This window comes from Rhyacophila brunnea, unplaced genomic scaffold (genome assembly GCF_057557595.1).
Source record: "Rhyacophila brunnea isolate RB1 unplaced genomic scaffold, BYU_Rbru_1.0 scaffold_3, whole genome shotgun sequence".
Taxonomy (NCBI): Eukaryota; Metazoa; Arthropoda; class Insecta; order Trichoptera; family Rhyacophilidae; genus Rhyacophila; species Rhyacophila brunnea.
In genome coordinates, this window is record NW_028232965.1 from 32,038,413 (window position 1) to 32,056,396 (window position 17,984).

The following is a 17,984-nucleotide window of genomic DNA, read 5'->3' on the forward strand; positions in this document are numbered from 1 at the left end:
ACCCATGGCATGCGAGGCACTAAATAAATAGGAGGGTACAAAAAATAGTAATATGTAGGTACATTAGAGGAGTGGTTTATTAGTCATGCAATGAATTTTATTATTTTATATAAGATTTAAAAAATCGTCATTGTGTTTATGTTCAAAATTGGATGTTATTATATTATTATTATTGATGGTTCTCATACGGAAGAGCGAATTAATGATACTAGGGAAATCTAGTGATGCAATTAGGCTACATGCAATAATGAATTAATGAGTGTGCACGATGGGAGTAAAAGTTCTTGTAGTATGTAGTAAGCACAGAAAAGATTATTTCTGAGTTCCCTGGTAAGTATTCTCAGGCTGGCTACATAACTTACTGGTAGCGTTTGACTGCACATCGAGAGGTTGGTGGGTAGAGTTCACCCGGGTGCGGTTTGCGTTTTTCGCTTTTCATGTTGGCTGTGATTTAACTGTATCGCGCGTAAAAAAGTTTCACTTCACAAACATACTTTGTTTATGTACTCGTATTATTTGGTACTCTTTTTTCATAGAAATTTGAATAATTCAGTGTATGTATTTTTTTATTATTTTGAGAAACATTGCTTTTTGTAGGAAATTATGATGCGATCTACAGCTTCAATATTGGGACCATACCTAAATTAAATTTGACATAAATAAAAAGGATTTCAAGTTATACACATTTATATTTTTATAAAAATCGATGTTTTTTAAAATAAATATAAAAAATATTAAAACGATGAATTAGTCAAAAATCTAAACGTTGAAAAATTGAGAACTCAATTAACTAAATTTTAATAATAAATATGACAATAAAATATATTGTAATAATAAGATGGGACCCTGCAACAAATTCTCACTTTATTACATTTTTTTTACAAATTGTAAGTTTATCTTTCAGATACATATTGCAAATTATCAAAAAAATCTTCAACTGCAAGCTTCGTATTTTCCCGTTAGGTTCTCTGTTAGCATAAGGATCCTATAAAAAATATTTACAGACACATATTATTAAGGGGGATGCTTATACTATCAGAGGCGAAAAGAGGCACCTAACGGAAAAATACGAAGCTTGCAATTTGAGATTTTTTTTTGATAATTTACAATTTCAACTGTAGTAATTAATAAAACACTAAAAATATATTTTTTTTAAATTTAAAGATAAACTGGCAATTGTAAAAAAATGTAATAAAATGTGAATTCGTTGCAGGGTCAAATCTTATTATTACATTATATTTTATGGCCATATTTATTATTAAAATTTAGTTTATTAAGTTTTAGATTTTTTGTCGTTTAGATTTTTGACTAATTTATCGTTTTAATATTTACATAAAAGGATTTCAAGTTATACACATTTATATTTTTATAAAATCGATGTTTTTATAAATAAATATAAAGAATATTAAAACGATGAATTAGTCAAAAATCTAAACGACAGAAATCTAAAACTTAATAAACTAAATTTTAATGATAATTATGACCATAAAATATAATGCAATAATAAGATTTGACCCTGCAACGAATTCACATTTTATTACATTTTTTTACAATTGTTAGTTTATCTTTAAGTTTTAAAAAAAGTAAAAAATCTTTTTAATGTTTTCGGATACATATTTATTAATTAATAATACAGTTGAAATTGTAAATTATCAAAAAAAAATCTCAAATTGCAAGTTTCGTATATTTCCGCTAGGTTCCCTGCTGGCATGCGTCTCCCCCTTAATAAAATAATAAATAAAAAAATGTCTCAAATTGCAAGCCTCGTATTTTTCCGCTAGGTGCCTCTGGTAGGTAGAGGATTCGCATTAAAAAGAGTATTAATTTTTATCATAGTAGTGTTGCGTCAGCAAAATAGAAAAACATAAAATTGAAATCATCACGTGTAATAATATTTAAAAAAAAATTACAAATAATTGTTTTGACTGTTTCATCTACATTCAAACTATGTAATTAATATATTATGGTACGTTTACATTTGACACTAATATCGTCATATTTATGTATGACACCATATTCACTTAAGTGTAAACAGTAAGTATATTTGTATCTGCCACTTATTTTGCGTGTGTCGACTCTCACCTACCACTTATTCAATCTACTTATATACGCAAATGTAAACACCGCGTATTCGACAAGTTCGAACTTGGAGCGATATATCACCGAAGTTGGACCACCGTCTACTTTTATGTCAAGTACCTGACACAATATTCGTAGTTTGACAGGTGCCTAGTGAATTGCATATGTATATTTCTAAAACAACGGACAATCAATAATCATAGGTACACCATGAATGTATGCCCAACGTTTACGTTAATAAATGTACTGTAGCGATCTGTCAAAAATCATAGACAATGAGAAGTAAATCGGATGTGCCGTGTTCTATGGATTTTGTTCGAAAATAAAATATCGCTTGTTCTCGGCACATACGATTAATTCTGATACACTCTGTGAAGAAAAAATGCGCTTCAAATGGTATTACCTAATTCATTTTGGCCCACACCTGCACTCGTATTAGGTACGATAATATTATATTGAATATGCAATGACGATCAAGTGCTAGATATCTCAATGTTACTGTTAATCGTTCTTCTACGCATTTCTGAATTGTGTGTCTTGTTTTTTGGCAAAAGGTCCAATCTTGCAAACTAAAGTTCACAAATTGAGTTGGATCTTCGATTTTAAACTCTGACATTAAACGGAAGGCACCTAGTTCTTCTCGTCGCTGAATCCATTCCCGCACCCATCTAGACCATTTTTTCCTCCTTTTTGTTGCCAAAAGACTTAAAATAATAACACTCGCTGCTTTCTTTTTTAACATTCCCATATTGACAACTGACATAACGTTTTTGAGAAGTATACAAAATAAGTGTCCGAATAAATTACAATATCATATGTAAACACCGCATATATTTATTCCAATGTTGCCATTGAATAAAGTGTCGAGACTTTATTTCAACGAGAAGTATACCAGAATTTTATGTCAGATCCATGCAGGTGTAAACAGTAAATGAAATTTTATGTCCGACACATAAAATAAGTATAATGGTATAAGTGTCAGATGTAAACGTACCATTAGACAATAAGTAAATCTATTTTATTATAGATTTCTGTAATAATTTAGAAACTAACTGTTGGTTATTAGATGCTACAGCCATCTGTGATTTATTAGAAAAACTAATATGAAAATAAACAACGGCGTTCGAGTACAGATGTCATTAAACGTATATTAATATTAGTTAATAATATTTTGTTGAAGTAATAACTAATAATGACTGTTGTAGGTATCGTACAATTAAAATATTATTGAAATATTAGAAAATAATGATATTGATTATTTTTATTTTTTTCATTCTTACATATTAAATACTTTCAAGTATTGACTAAAAAAATCTGACGTTTCTCTGCGGTGTACTCTCGGTAAATTGAGCCCCAATTTCTTCTTTATAGTACCAATCATGATAATAATAAAATTTATTACGATACTATTATAATTACGTTACCGATATCTATTTTCAAATAGAAACACTAAAATATAAAGAGGACTGTAACTCAATATTATAAACTAATTTTCCATATTAGTTATAAAATTTGACCATAGACTCCACCAGATGACTACACGTCAATAAATAAATATCACATAATATTAATATTATAATTTAATAAAATAAATTATTATAATATAAATATTATTTTAATAATAAATCATAATATTACTTATTGACATCTATGGTCAAATTGTATAAGTTATATGGAAAGTTAGTTTATCTATTGAATTACAGTCATCTCGTTATATTTTAGTTTTTCTATTTGAAAATAGATGTCAATGACGTACTACTTTATTATAAATTGCCTTTGTCATAATTACTATTAATAATTATTATTGTATTGACTACCTACTTCAAAATAAATATTCTAAAAAATAATGTTGTTAGAAATCGAATCCATTACACAGAAATTAGCTTTTTTGTATGTCATAAAAACTAATCCATATTTATTTATGTGGTTTGTTGTATTTATTGCTTAGTTTGTACATAATATTTCTTTTCATAATATGATACTCCATGTATCCATCTTATCTTTCTTTGTGTTATTTTGGCATCATCACCATCATTATCAGCTGGGGTCGATTCACTGGTGGACGGAGGCCTCCCTTAGCTAACTCCACTATTCTTGGTCCCCAGCTCTTTGCTGCCTCGTATATCAAACGAACTTCACGAGTTCGTCTATCCAGCGGATTTTAAGGCGTCCCTGTGGATATGTTGTGTCTATTGAATAACGGCATTAATTGTGTTGCGGTTGTCCACTCGCCGAGCGACATGTCCAACCCATTGCCATTGCATCTGATTGGTGACCTCTATCACATCGCGTACTCTTGACTACTATCTTAGAATATCCTGCATACGAGACCACGTTAATATTTTTTTTTCTTTCTGTTTAACCTTCGCCTGACATTCACATCCACGACCTTTGAATGGTTCCAACCAGTATTCTCCTTATTTAAATTTCCTGATTAAAAACCTCTGATCAAAGTGCATGAATAATAATATAATATCGCCTTATTTCTAACAAAAACTAGTTTAATTTAAATATGCTGTCAAAAACAAATACTAATTGGATCATATTTTTTTCAATCAATATCTACTCAAAAAATATACATGTCAATCATCTAATCTAATCTCACCTAAGTGCTGATTGATAGGTTTCGTAAAAAAAAAAAAGTTGTTCTAGACAGAGTAGGTACTTATCTTTTATTTTGTTCCTGGCGTAAAAAAAGTTTAGGCAATAAATATTAGCCGTATGCCAATCAATCCTAATAAATATAATTCATATAATATAAATGTCATCATAATCAGCCGAGGTCGATCCACTACTGCATGAAGGCCTCCCCTACCTTTCTTCAATCTTATCGGTCCCTAGTTCTTTGCTGCCACGTACATCCACCGAACTTTATGAGCTCGTCTATCCAGCGGGTTTTAGGCCGTACTTGTGAGCGTTTAATGCCCCTTGGGTACCACTGTATGACGGCATTTGTCCAGCGATTGTCTACTCGCCGAGCGACATATCCAGCCCATTGCCATTTCGTCTGCTCAACTCTTGTCTGTTTCCTTATCAATTGGTTTCTTTTGTGATCTTTCCGCGTTTTGCTCAACATGCACTTTTCCATGCCACGTTGCGATACTTATAATTTTTAGATCTATCTTACATTAAGAATTCATGTTTTACACGCACAGATGAGCGTTGGTAGCACACATTGGTTGAACATAATGGGAGGTCACCTTTGAAGATAATATTAGTATTCAGGTGCCCAAATGCACTCAATGCCAGTTTGTTTCTGCAGGCAATTTAGTGGAGTCAACTGACATATTATTTTGTTGTCTGAGATTTACATAATAGTATTTTAGTATATGTTTAAATATATTGTATTATAATATAGTGTACTCTGGTGATATAATAAGGATATATGATTTCGGATCACGCAGCCTTTCATAACTTAAAAAGTGAAGAAGCGACGTTGGACCTGGCTCGATAGGTATATGTCTTAAGAGACGGATTCCCTTCGCCAAGCTTACTGGATACCAGTGGCAAAGGGTGACTTTTGGAAAGGGGTAGGCTGTGGAGATCTGATAAAAAGAGCACACTTGTCAGGTATACTTACGAGAATAGTACGATATTTACTACTAATGAATAGATACACACAAGTAAATGACAACGACACACTAATTCAATGAAACTTCAAAAACTCATTGACGACATAAAAATGAGCGATGTGTTTAAATTACCTATTTTTCAAAACATGTATACCCATCAAAAATCATTAGATAAAATTTATTTTTATTTATAAAAACGATCTATACATACTTATTTATTAATGTTCGATTAAACGCCGTTGAAATTATTTTTTTTAATTATCTAATTATTAATGATTTTGGACAAAGTGCGCAGTCGTGACATTATTATGCGCGAATGTTTTAGGCTCTGCGACAGGAGCTTACCTTATTTCGTACAAATCAGCAGACTTGCTGAGGTTACGAGACGTAAAGTCCATACGAAAAAAATTCAGAATTATTTCACACATAATCGGAGATTTATTTACGTCAAGACGTCGCGGCGTTTATTATTTATTTACGGCGCGCTGTGGTATATTTTTTAATACCTTTGCACTCGTTTTGTAAACTGTGTAATACTGTAATACATTCCTACATATACGACATCTCTCGTTGGCAACATAAATTATTTTTATATAACATAAAATAATGAAGTGGTTAAGTATATAAATATGTCAATATGCAATTAAAAAAGATTTTTCTTAAGAAGGTAGGCTTTAAATATTGCCTAGTATGAAGTCTTTGCCACTGCTGGATACCGTCCTCCGAATACCATCGTCTTGGTACTTTAACACGTTGTAGGTGGCAGACCCTGGAAGACGCAAGACTGGTCAGCACAAGGATTCTTGGAGGCGCCATGTGGTGTCCATATGCTCCAAATAATACCAATTTATACCTACCTACTATTTTCATATTGCCCACATTTGAATACTAGCATTTATATAAAAAAATAGTTATATATTGTTATAATGATTGTACTTATCGAATTTACTTGAGTATTTATGTTTTACTAATTTATAATTTATTTAATACGATAATTTCATTTGATTGGGCACATAAATCACCCCAATAGCATTGCATATTAATTATTAAACATAGTTTACATATTACAATGTAATATAATACACTGTTAAAGTTGGTATGTGAGTAATACCTACATAAAAAAATGTGATTTAGGCACTTAAAACATTACGCTTTCATACCCTACATCCTTATGTTGTTCACCACAGCTGCACGTCAAACTATAGGTAATATTCACTTAAAAATGCACCTGTTCAATAGTAAAATAATTAGTAAAATTATCATTGTTTCATTTCCAGATCCCCGGACAGCATCGTGGCCTTTGGTGGGATCACCATTTCCGATTACCTTCATCCTTGGATTCTACCTTTATTTTGTAAATAGTTTGGGGCCTCGATGGATGGAAAATAGACCACCTTTCAAACTTAAAAATATTATGATTGTATACAACGCTGGACAAATTGCGATATGCACTTGGATAGTTTACCGGGTAAATATAAATTAATATATTTAATATTTATAATTTTATGGTCAAATACATTGTCAATTGTCATCAAATAGATGGTGGTTCGAATACTTTTATAGACCATACTAACTATTTACTATGAACATATCATTACAATCTGCCTTGTCTCTACATTCATTAGAAAACATAAAGAATTTAGAATAGACGGTTTGGATAATTCTTCGAACAATATATAGGTATACGAAAAATGTACATGCGACCAGAAAAGAGATTTGGTTTTTTAATATGGTGGAAAGTGTAAAAAAAGGTTGTTCATTATTGATATACAATAATAACTAGTATTTGACACAGAACATAGTTCTGTGAATTTAAGGAGGGGGAACACTAATTGATAACGATGTTTTTTTTAAATAAGTCAGTAGGTACAGTCTATCGTTCATGATCATTATTAACTAATTCAATTGAATTAAGTACCGACTTATTAAACGATTAGTTTTAGGTATATATTTAAAAAAATACCTACTCGTTTGTCACTGTACCAATAATACGAAATACAAATATCATAATAAATAATTATTCATCATAGTACCATTAAAAACGAAAAAAAAATGATATCGTGTGAAATTTGGTTTGATTGACACACTAATACAGGTATGTAGGTAGGTACCTATTAATTTTTGAGAAATCCATAAGCATCGGACTCGTGAAAACGGTTTATTTTAAACGGTATTGTCGAAGAATGAAAACGAAAAACAGATCGGTGTCAAACTTATTGTATTAGAAAGTGTAGTAATCAACTTAATTAATTAAGAAAATGTATTCTGCTCGTTCATTTTATTTAATTGAAGATTATTGAATTGCAACACCGAACTATCAAAATTTTGTGTTAACAGGTGCGGGACATGTGTATTTTAAAAAAAATGTATTTTAGTATTTTATTAAAACAAAAATAATATTAGGTATTATTTAAATGTATCTTCTTGAAAAAAAAAACATCTGTCGATGATGTGCCGATAGAGAAATATGAAAGTAAGACTAATGTTGTATAAAAGGTGTTTCAAACACCACGTCCGGTACAATAATATTAATATACTGATAAATGAAATGCCATATTATTGATATTTTGTCGGTTTCCAATAATTGCAAAATATCAATTTAAACTTCTAATTAGTAATAATTTTGTAAATTTATAAGATAACTAAGCTTATGTGAGGTAGTTCAAATTCTGCCAAATAAAAGGAGACACGCTATGTAATTAAAAATGAATGTAAACATAGTATAATTATTAAAGTAAATTGTATTGTTTTATTGTTAGTAAATTACATTTTTTTTATTCAGCATTGAAAACACAAGAGATTTTAAGAATGTTTGATTCTTTTAATTGTTTAAAATATTCAATTTTTAAAAATCTCAAAAACATTATAACAATATAATATATATACTATAACATAAGATCCCAGAAAAATCTTACAAAATATGGAATTTGATCTCACATCTTCCACTATCTAGGTGAGTGCTCAAACAAGATCATAGAAGTATCTGCTTATGCTGAGAATGAACAAATTGACCTTTAAAATGATATAAAACCATTTAAAATAGATAAATAGGTTGGATTGTAAAAATATGCTCATAATTAAGTGCCAGTTGGGAACCCCTGCTCTAAAGTAAATATAACATGGCAACCATTTCATTTTCCCTGTATGTAAACGTCATTACTTTGATAAAATATTGTACAATATTTATACTCTAACCAGTTAAAGCAGTTTGAGGGTTTTGGCATCCTCCCATACCATTTCTTTTCCTTCATCCAACAGTGAATAGACTCCGGCTCTTGATGTTGATTATACTATGAAGTTCTAATGACTATTAGATGCAAATGTACTCAATGGGAATGAATTTATTACATATTATTTTATTTGTAATGTCAGTATAATATAAGTTTAATATGCGTTACATCAGTGGAAGAATACTGGGTACATAATATACAAAATACAATTTTATTGTTTAATTTAATTTCCACCGCGCCATACAATAAATAAATTTATTGAATAGCTTTTAAAGCGGTCATATTAAGAAACCAAAGTTTTAGTACCTAAATCATCTAAAAATAGGTATTATTAGTTAACCACTAAATGCAGGTATTAGTCGTTTGGCAGTATTGTATGAAATAAAAAAAATAATATTGTCTATACCATTTTTTTGTGGTCATCGTGCTCTAGTATTTGAAATTACCCTTCACTAACAATAATTTTTGTATAACCAACTATGGTGATTGACGCATTGCTTAAATGAACTTTTACTCGCAGGTACTGTGTTCTAAAGATTATTATCTAGATTCTAGATTTTGGGGTATGCAACGGAGACATTGATTGAACTAGAATTTGTATAGTAAGTATAACTTTACTGCTATCTGAGGGTAGGACAAGATCCGTTATAACGGCGATAACAGGAGAAATTCAACCATTTTCTTTTATTTATCAAGGAAAAGGTCCCAAATTTAGCCATCTTGGAAACAATACCGGCATAGCCAAACACGTCACTCAATGGTCAGTTGTTACGAATGCCATTATGATTACTTTCCATTTCCATACAATCTCAAAGAAGAGGGTCAACATTGTCAAGGAAAGCCGAACGTGCAGTTTTGACTATAGTCATATAGGTACATACATAGCTTTACAGTTTACAGCAAAGTTTTCATGGCTGGTTAAAATTGATTAGTCGGCTAGTGTACATAATGATAATTTTGTATTCGCTTCCAGCCGATAGGAAAGTGTCTCTTGAAGTGGTGTAATACCCAATGTTTTATATATTATTATTTACCTACGCACTATATTTTATCGGTAGGGCTTAAATACATCTACATTATAGATACAAAACTAAAAATGGGAACATAAAAGATAAATAAAAACAATTTTAAAATAGCATTGGTACCTACTTTAATATTTTTAGAAATCAGAGAGATATAAGTTTTTATACAAAATCATAGTACATATACACAGCTAGACTAGATTATTCATATAAATTATGAAAAAAATCATCTCGATATCTCACAAGGTTCCGAAGTTATATGATAAAACTTTAAAATATAGAAGCGGTAGCGGTATGGGTAGAAGGACACGTGCTTACATCCAACCGTTGTATATTGTCTTAATTTTATGTGAAATGTGAAAAAAATGGAAGCTGAATAAAATTTTCATTAAAAACAGAACAAAAACATATCGGTTTTCTAGTTGTTTTTTTTTGTAATTTTATCTTCTATAAGTAAGTACTTAGTATTTTTATTCCTATGCATACTTTACTATGAGAAAAGGTTCATTATTTTGTATTTGACACGATAAGCTGGAAGTTCCAATTGATTACTGAAGTACTCCCAAAATCTTGGATGTGGTTATATTAAATTATAATGAAACATTATGATAATTTATACTATTTCATACCTAATATTATTCCCTTTATAACGGATTTTTAAATGAAAAAAAAACAACTACTATTATTGAATAATAATAATATTTATATAATAAGTATATATATTATTGAATATTTTCTTGTGGAGATTTATAAAATTTTGAAAAATTGTCAAATAGTTTTTGATTTTTGAAATTAAATATCCATATCAATAACATATTTTTATCAACTTATTATTTTCATATAACAGATTTTTAAATTTACAAGCATTAGTAAAATTAATAATCCCTGCAGTTCGTCAAGTAATAATAATGCAAGAAAATAATAATTTGTAGGTATATTGATTCTTTTCTTACAAAATTTATACATTCGTGCAAACAACGTAAGTATATTTATATTGATATGTATGGTATTGGTTTCCATGTTTCAACATCTCGAAACGTCTAAATCATGAGTGTTTAACCTTTTGATTTCATTGGGTCACATTGAGTGAAGAGGAATTCTCATGGGCCACACATGAGTCGTATATTTTATCTCTTGCCGTGAAAATATTTTGGGTTTACCTTTTTTAGATTTTTTCTGATACAAATTTTCTGTCCAGAATCAAAGTTGACAAGTTATTTTTAGATTTTAATGTGAAAAATTCTTCAGTATAATCAGTTTTTCTGTCCACAAAAAAGTATGCTTTTCAAAATAACTGAGTTTTTGGTGCCGAGTCAAATTACTAAATGAACGATTTTGCATGCGGCCTGTGGCCCGCGGGTTGGACACGCCTGCTCAAAATGGTGTTGGAACCTTAAAATTACTCTTTTACACATCATAACAATTTATTTGAATTTCAAACCAATTTAATATTTGTAATTTTCCATATTCATCAATAGAATCGGGGTTTTTATGGAAATACGTATATTATATTTTAAATTCCATCTAAAGATGCTCTGTAAATCTCTATGTAGTGAGATTTACGTAATTATGTCATTCATATAGATAAATATAACATATTATACCGTATTATAATACTTACATACCCATTATTCTAAACTTATCTGACAAGAATATAAGATCATACAAAAAGTTTCCGCTTGAAATTATCACCGTATGAAATTCAATTATGTAGGCAGTTAATTATAGGAAAACTAGTTGGGGGTGTAAGTTAAAGATTAAAAAGCGAATAGTTATTGTCTAATTTGTGTTATATCAGCAGGGTTGCGAATAGAAAAACACATCCCAAATTGTATCTATATCTTGCGATTATTAATTATAATGTTATGTGATGACATAAGCATTTAAAAATGGTCCATTATTATCGCCAGAACAACACTTGTTGTATAGAGATGATAATTCAAATTGAGTGAAATATATTGAAATACTGACCTTTGAATTTCAAAAATATTTAAACAAATTTCGTCTGGTAATTATAATTTTTTCATGAATGAAGTATTGAAAAATAATAATATATTATATCTATGGAAATATATCAATTTAAATTTATAAGATTATTTTTCTGACTCGTCATTAATTATTATTTCGATAGAAAGAATATTCAATTGGAAATCTCCGCAAATTGCTTTATGATTTTTTAAAGTCTGCTTACAGAATGTTGGTAATGTAAATATAGGCACCTACTACAAAAAAAGATAGACTACAGAGGCAACGGAAAGGAAAGTAGTTAGGTATTTCAGTTGTAAATAATCAACAATTCACGAAATTCAATTATTTTTCTTTTAATCAAGTAAAGTTTTGGGCAGGGTGTCGCAACATTAAAAGTTTTACTTCCAAAACTACCTCCTAGCTAAGTATAGGTAAAATCGGTATACAGTGGCACTAAAGGCGATTCGCGGGATTATTGGAATAATTATTTGGTGCAATGCCTATTTATATGGCATGCTTACTTTTCACTCTCTTGAATCTCATCGGTCTCTTCTGCTCTTGAAACACTTTTGCCTGTTATCGCGAGGGATGGTTTCCAATCCTGGTGTCCTAATGAATTTGAATTTACATGCGCCTGTCAATTACCTATGTGGTCGCAGCCATGATTTATTCTGGATTGGAACCGTTTCCTCGTGTCAAGCCTATCAGGCACCATTAGCGAGGGGTGCAAGATTAGTAAATGCGCTCCCTAAAAACATAGACATTTTCAATGGTGTACTTTGCATTTTGTTTTTGAAACTGTATTTTTCTGTATAAAATTGTGTTTTTTTATTTTCAAAAATTATATTTTTCTGTATTAAATTGTACGTAAGTATGTTTTGATTTTATTTCATTTTTTTTGTTATTATTATTATTATATTTTTTTTTCTATATTCTCTTCTTCTCTCTTGTGAGGGTAATGTTTGACTTATAATGTAAATCTCATGTTGTGTACGTCTTGAATTTAGATTTGTTATGTCCACAATGTTTTGTATTCTTAAATAAATAAATAAATATGCGAGCAAACAATACCAGAATGTCCCCATGGTGCCGCTGTTTACTGATTTACTCATATTTAGCTATTTAGCTATCAGCTATTTACATATTTTATATGATAGAACAAGTATAATCTTGGAAAGATTTGGTCTAGCTAATTCGACTTATACATATTAATAATTCGTTAATTATATATGTTTTTAAATACGTTTTGTTTATGTTTCAGTCGCTGGTGTTGGCTTGGGGAGGATACTATAAATTAGTCTGCCAGCCCGTGGACTTCTCCAACAGTGAAAGAGCCATAGAGATTGCTTCATGTGTATATTTATACTTTCAAATAAAACTGACAGACTTATTGGACACAGTAAGAACTAATTTATTAACACACATTCAATTAATAAATTATGATATAGCCAGGGTTGTATATTATAATAATGGGTCATCAAACGTATGTAAATTTGACGTATTGTAACATAAGTTTCATTAATTGCAAATAGTTAATTTTTAATAAAGTAATCTTTGTCGATATTAAATTTTACTTTATTTTCAATATATGAAATTCATTATTATTATTATAATATTCCCTAATGTTCGTTTCACGTTTCCCTTAACTTTATTAATAATTAATGATTACTTTACTTTAAATGGTTACGCCCTTAATTCTACGATACTATAAAATATTTGAACATACAATTATTATTTTTGTTATCATGGATGTTTGACAAAAAAAAATATTGTCTATATTTTTGGACAACACTAAGTATCAATTATCATTATATATTATCTATGTTCTATAATATTCTATGCTATGCTAATATAATTGGAGCATACTTTCAAATAATGACATCTAAATATACATATTAAATTGATTATTAAATTCAAATGTAACTACATAAACGATTGCATTAACTCTCACCAACAATCTCCATGTCTATATATTGTATCTTCAAATAGTGGGATATATGTAGAGTTATTAGATGGTATTACCCTTTTATAACGTTTTTGGTATTTCTTTGTAAATATGAAATATTAAACTTATTATATTTTAGTGATATTAGGTACTTAATGACATGTTTTATATATACATATGCATATGAGATTGCTAATGATAACGGTTACTTAAATAAAATTATATTTTGTAATAGGTCCTTACCTATCTCAAATTATAAATCTTATTTATATTTATACAAAATTCTAAATTTAACATTGGTAATGTACAAGACATTGCTGGTCCCTATTATTGACTAATTTGAGTAGTAAATAATTTAAATTATTTCTTTAATATTTTATTAGATGAAATAATCGGTACTCTTTGACTTATTAGCACACCTATAATATTTCGTATTTGACTTTAAAATTCTATATAAAAAAATTGAATATTAGTCATTATTTCCAAAATATAAAAATAAGAGATATATTAAGGTATATGTAGACGTAATGACCCAAATGAACAATCGCATATTATGCTGGAGTTCAATTAATATAACATGTGTTACCACCTATGTAGGCGGTTACATATTTTTATTTATTATATTGTAAATATAATATCATTACATTACCAATGTCACGATTAATTATTAAATTTATAGCAGGATTTTAATATGATTGATAAACGATAAAGAGGACCAAGGGGACTTGGAGAAGTCTTCACCCAGTAATGGATAAATCCAATTTGATGTTGATAAATCAAATATTGTCCTACAATAGGCATACGAAATATACATTAAGAGCTATTTGGTTATATGTCTAATTAGTAACCGGACAAAACAGAACAGTGACAAAACAGAACAGCTAGGGAAAAAATGAAACATTAATTTTTGTGGAATCTATATAGGTTCGGTTAGGTTAGGTTAGGTCATTATTTCGTTGTACCTAGTCACCCAATCATTTTAAACATATTATATTGATTAAAATGATATATCCTAAGCTTGCCGGCAACACCGAGTTAAGTCCCGTTTATTTGAGGCTTTCTAGCGATTAGGAATGCAGAAATTAGATACTTATATAATTTGATTTATTATGGCGTATTGAAAATCTGTGCTGTTAAAAATCTATCACCATAATAGAGATAGGACAATTTCAATATTAACTTTATATTTTTCCTGAAATGTCATAGTTATATTTATCGTTGTTCTGTTTTGTCACTGTTCTGTTTTGTCATGGAACCGTCTAATTAATTTAGTGCTATTACAAAAATGACACATCTAAAATAAAATATTATTTTCTAGGTTTTCTTCGTATTAAGAAAAAAGAATAGTCACGTTACATTTTTGCACGTGTACCACCATACTGGGATGGTTGTCCTGGTTTGGGCCGCTTCAAAGTATTTACCAGGTAAGATAATTAATTAGTAGGTTTTGAATTTATAATTTTTTTGTAATAAATATGTTTTACACTTATAGGTAAGATATCTAAGATAATATTGTTAATAAACTCACATAAAAATAGTCAGTCATCTAGATCTAATTCTCCATTTCAAGTATTTATATTATTCAAATAAAATGATGTTTCGCTTATTTATAATAATCTATATTTTTCAATACCTACTATGCTTTCAATTAAATGGATCAATATTTCATTTTTGATAAGACAATTTATTATTGGATATAATGGTTTCATATTTATGCCAAATTATGGTATTATTTTTTTTATAATTACATGTATTCTAAGGTTGCAACTGGAAAACCATATTACCAATAGAGAGAAGCAACAAAGATTCCGTAAAAATATCTTCCGCTAAAATAATATTCACAGTAGATCACATCATAAATAATAAAAAATAGAATTTAAAACATTTACTTATTGTACAATTTCTTGACCTTGCCAAATTATTTGATCTAGTCTGTACTAGATATATATACATACTAAAAGAAATGGAAACAAAGCGTGCACTCATTAACATCAGCTAGGAATTAATTAATATAAATAATAATACAACAGTGAAAGTGAATAGTGAACTCTCCAGTGTTATATGAACCGCCACGGGTATGAAACAAGGATATATTATATTCATTTATCTTCAATATTATAATAGATAAACTAATCGAATAAGTTATCTCGCTCACAGTAGGCTTCAAAATAGGGTTGATCATCAAAATTGTATGCGATGCAGACAGCGCCATAACTATAGGAGAATTACTGAAGCCAAAGAATATTACAGAGACCTGAAATTATGGCACATACATTCGATAATATGGCCATATAATTTTGTATTTGAAAAAAAATGTAGGTTCCTAACATTGTCAAAGGCTAGATGCAAATTTGTGATCATGAATATATCTACCGATAGTGCAGATTATAGAATTCAGATATTTGGAGGTAGTTAAATGGCATGTCAATGTCAATAAAGTTATAGCCATATCGGTATGTGTACAAGACATAGATTCGAAAAACAAAAACACTAGAATAATATACAGCGATTCACGTAGGTACATACTATTTTTTTTTTATAAAATATGTTTTATATTATCAGTTTATATGACACAAAAACCAAATGTATGTTTCGAAGCCTAGAATTGAGGACTTTCAAATGTATTTCAGGAAAAAATCAATAGATATCACATAAAAATTAATAAACCTGAAAAATTTGCAAATTTGAAAACGTATTAAGATGGGGAAGAAAACGTAGAATATCCTGGAATACACACGTGAAAAGGATAGGTGAAACTAGTATCCTACGCATCGTGTTACATAGAATATCCTCATGCCGTGATTATTTACCCACACCTTGAACCGCAATCGATTTCGTATTTTGAGGAGTGTGGTTCAGGATTCTGACAATTAATGACGGCTTTTTTTTACCATGTCCGATCTTAAGAAAAACATGTAGACCTTCACGGGGTGGAGGTTTTATATTAACATATTTTTTTTATTTAAAAAAATGCCGTAAATGACCACGAAACTATAAACACATGCCCGCGGACATTTAGTTAGCCTTAACATAATATTGACAAATGATAAACAGGAACTAAAAATATATAATATGTATTCTCAGATACAAGATTGATGTAAAAAATAGTTCACATTTCGTAGTTACCAGCTTCTCTAATGTATGTCAGTTAGTCGGTGAGTATAGGAATAATAATAATAATTTGTTCACATCAGCGATCGCTTTGATTAATTGTTTTTCAATATTCAAACCTTTCATTAGAAATTGAACTCATTAGTCAAATGGAGAAACCTTTAAGAAGTTGTTTTGATTTATTATTAAAATGTAAAGACAATAAGTCTTAGAACATTAGTTATACTTCCATATCGATTAGGTTAATATTTAATTTGGAATTAGTAATTGAAGTGGCGTTTACATGGTAAAACTTTATAATGGTTTCAATTTTTTTTGTTGATTTATTAATTATTGATGTAGATATACAACAGTAATTTGGAAAACAAATCAAACTTCTTAACGACACTTTATCGATAAATTATTTTTAAGATTCATTGACGGAAATAGTTGCTGTCGATATCAATAATTTAAAATCAAAATATATGTATTTACATAAACGCCGCCGTTCAGGCAAATGTTACTATTGCTTATTATTCAGACACAGTTAATATAATATGTTTCGTGACAATGACTTTTATCTGACAATATAATAATTTAAATTATGCCAATTTGTCGATTGATTATGTAGATATAATATTTTTATCGACAATTCATATTTTAATTAGTTTTAGTCTTAATTCTGATGATGTAGTGCTAAAGAGGTATCAAATGGTTGACTTTATAGAAACATGCCACTATGCTCTATCGTATATATCACTATAAAAATCAACATGTCATTGTCATGTTTGAAATTATCAATAAAGCAGTATTTTGATACATCAGCTATCCGTGGTGATAGCACCTTTTAAAGTTATTCTTTTATCAATACATGCATATCATTTTATTGTTAATTGTAATTGAACATATATTCTATTACTAGTCGTTTAAAACTAAATTGCATTAAAGGACGCATCGTCTCTTGGTTAGTCAAGTTGACCAAAAGTTGAATTATTGTACTTTCTTATTTAAATTAAACTACATACTGTATATAGATAAGTAGATACCAAATTTGAATTGATAAATGTTATAATATAAA

At 29.2% G+C, this 17,984-nt stretch overlaps 1 protein-coding gene across 1 annotated transcript in view; it reads left to right on the forward strand.

Annotated features, from left to right (window-relative positions):
• The window catches only part of LOC147068231 (very long chain fatty acid elongase 7-like), a 60,708-nt gene that overhangs the window by 24,667 nt on the left and 18,057 nt on the right, over positions 1-17,984 (forward strand). The window contains exons 2-4 of the mRNA XM_085952641.1: positions 6,929-7,119; positions 13,133-13,270; positions 15,135-15,240. Coding sequence (XP_085808767.1) covers positions 6,929-7,119; positions 13,133-13,270; positions 15,135-15,240 — 435 coding nt within the window. The remainder of the gene's footprint in view (positions 1-6,928; positions 7,120-13,132; positions 13,271-15,134; positions 15,241-17,984) is intronic.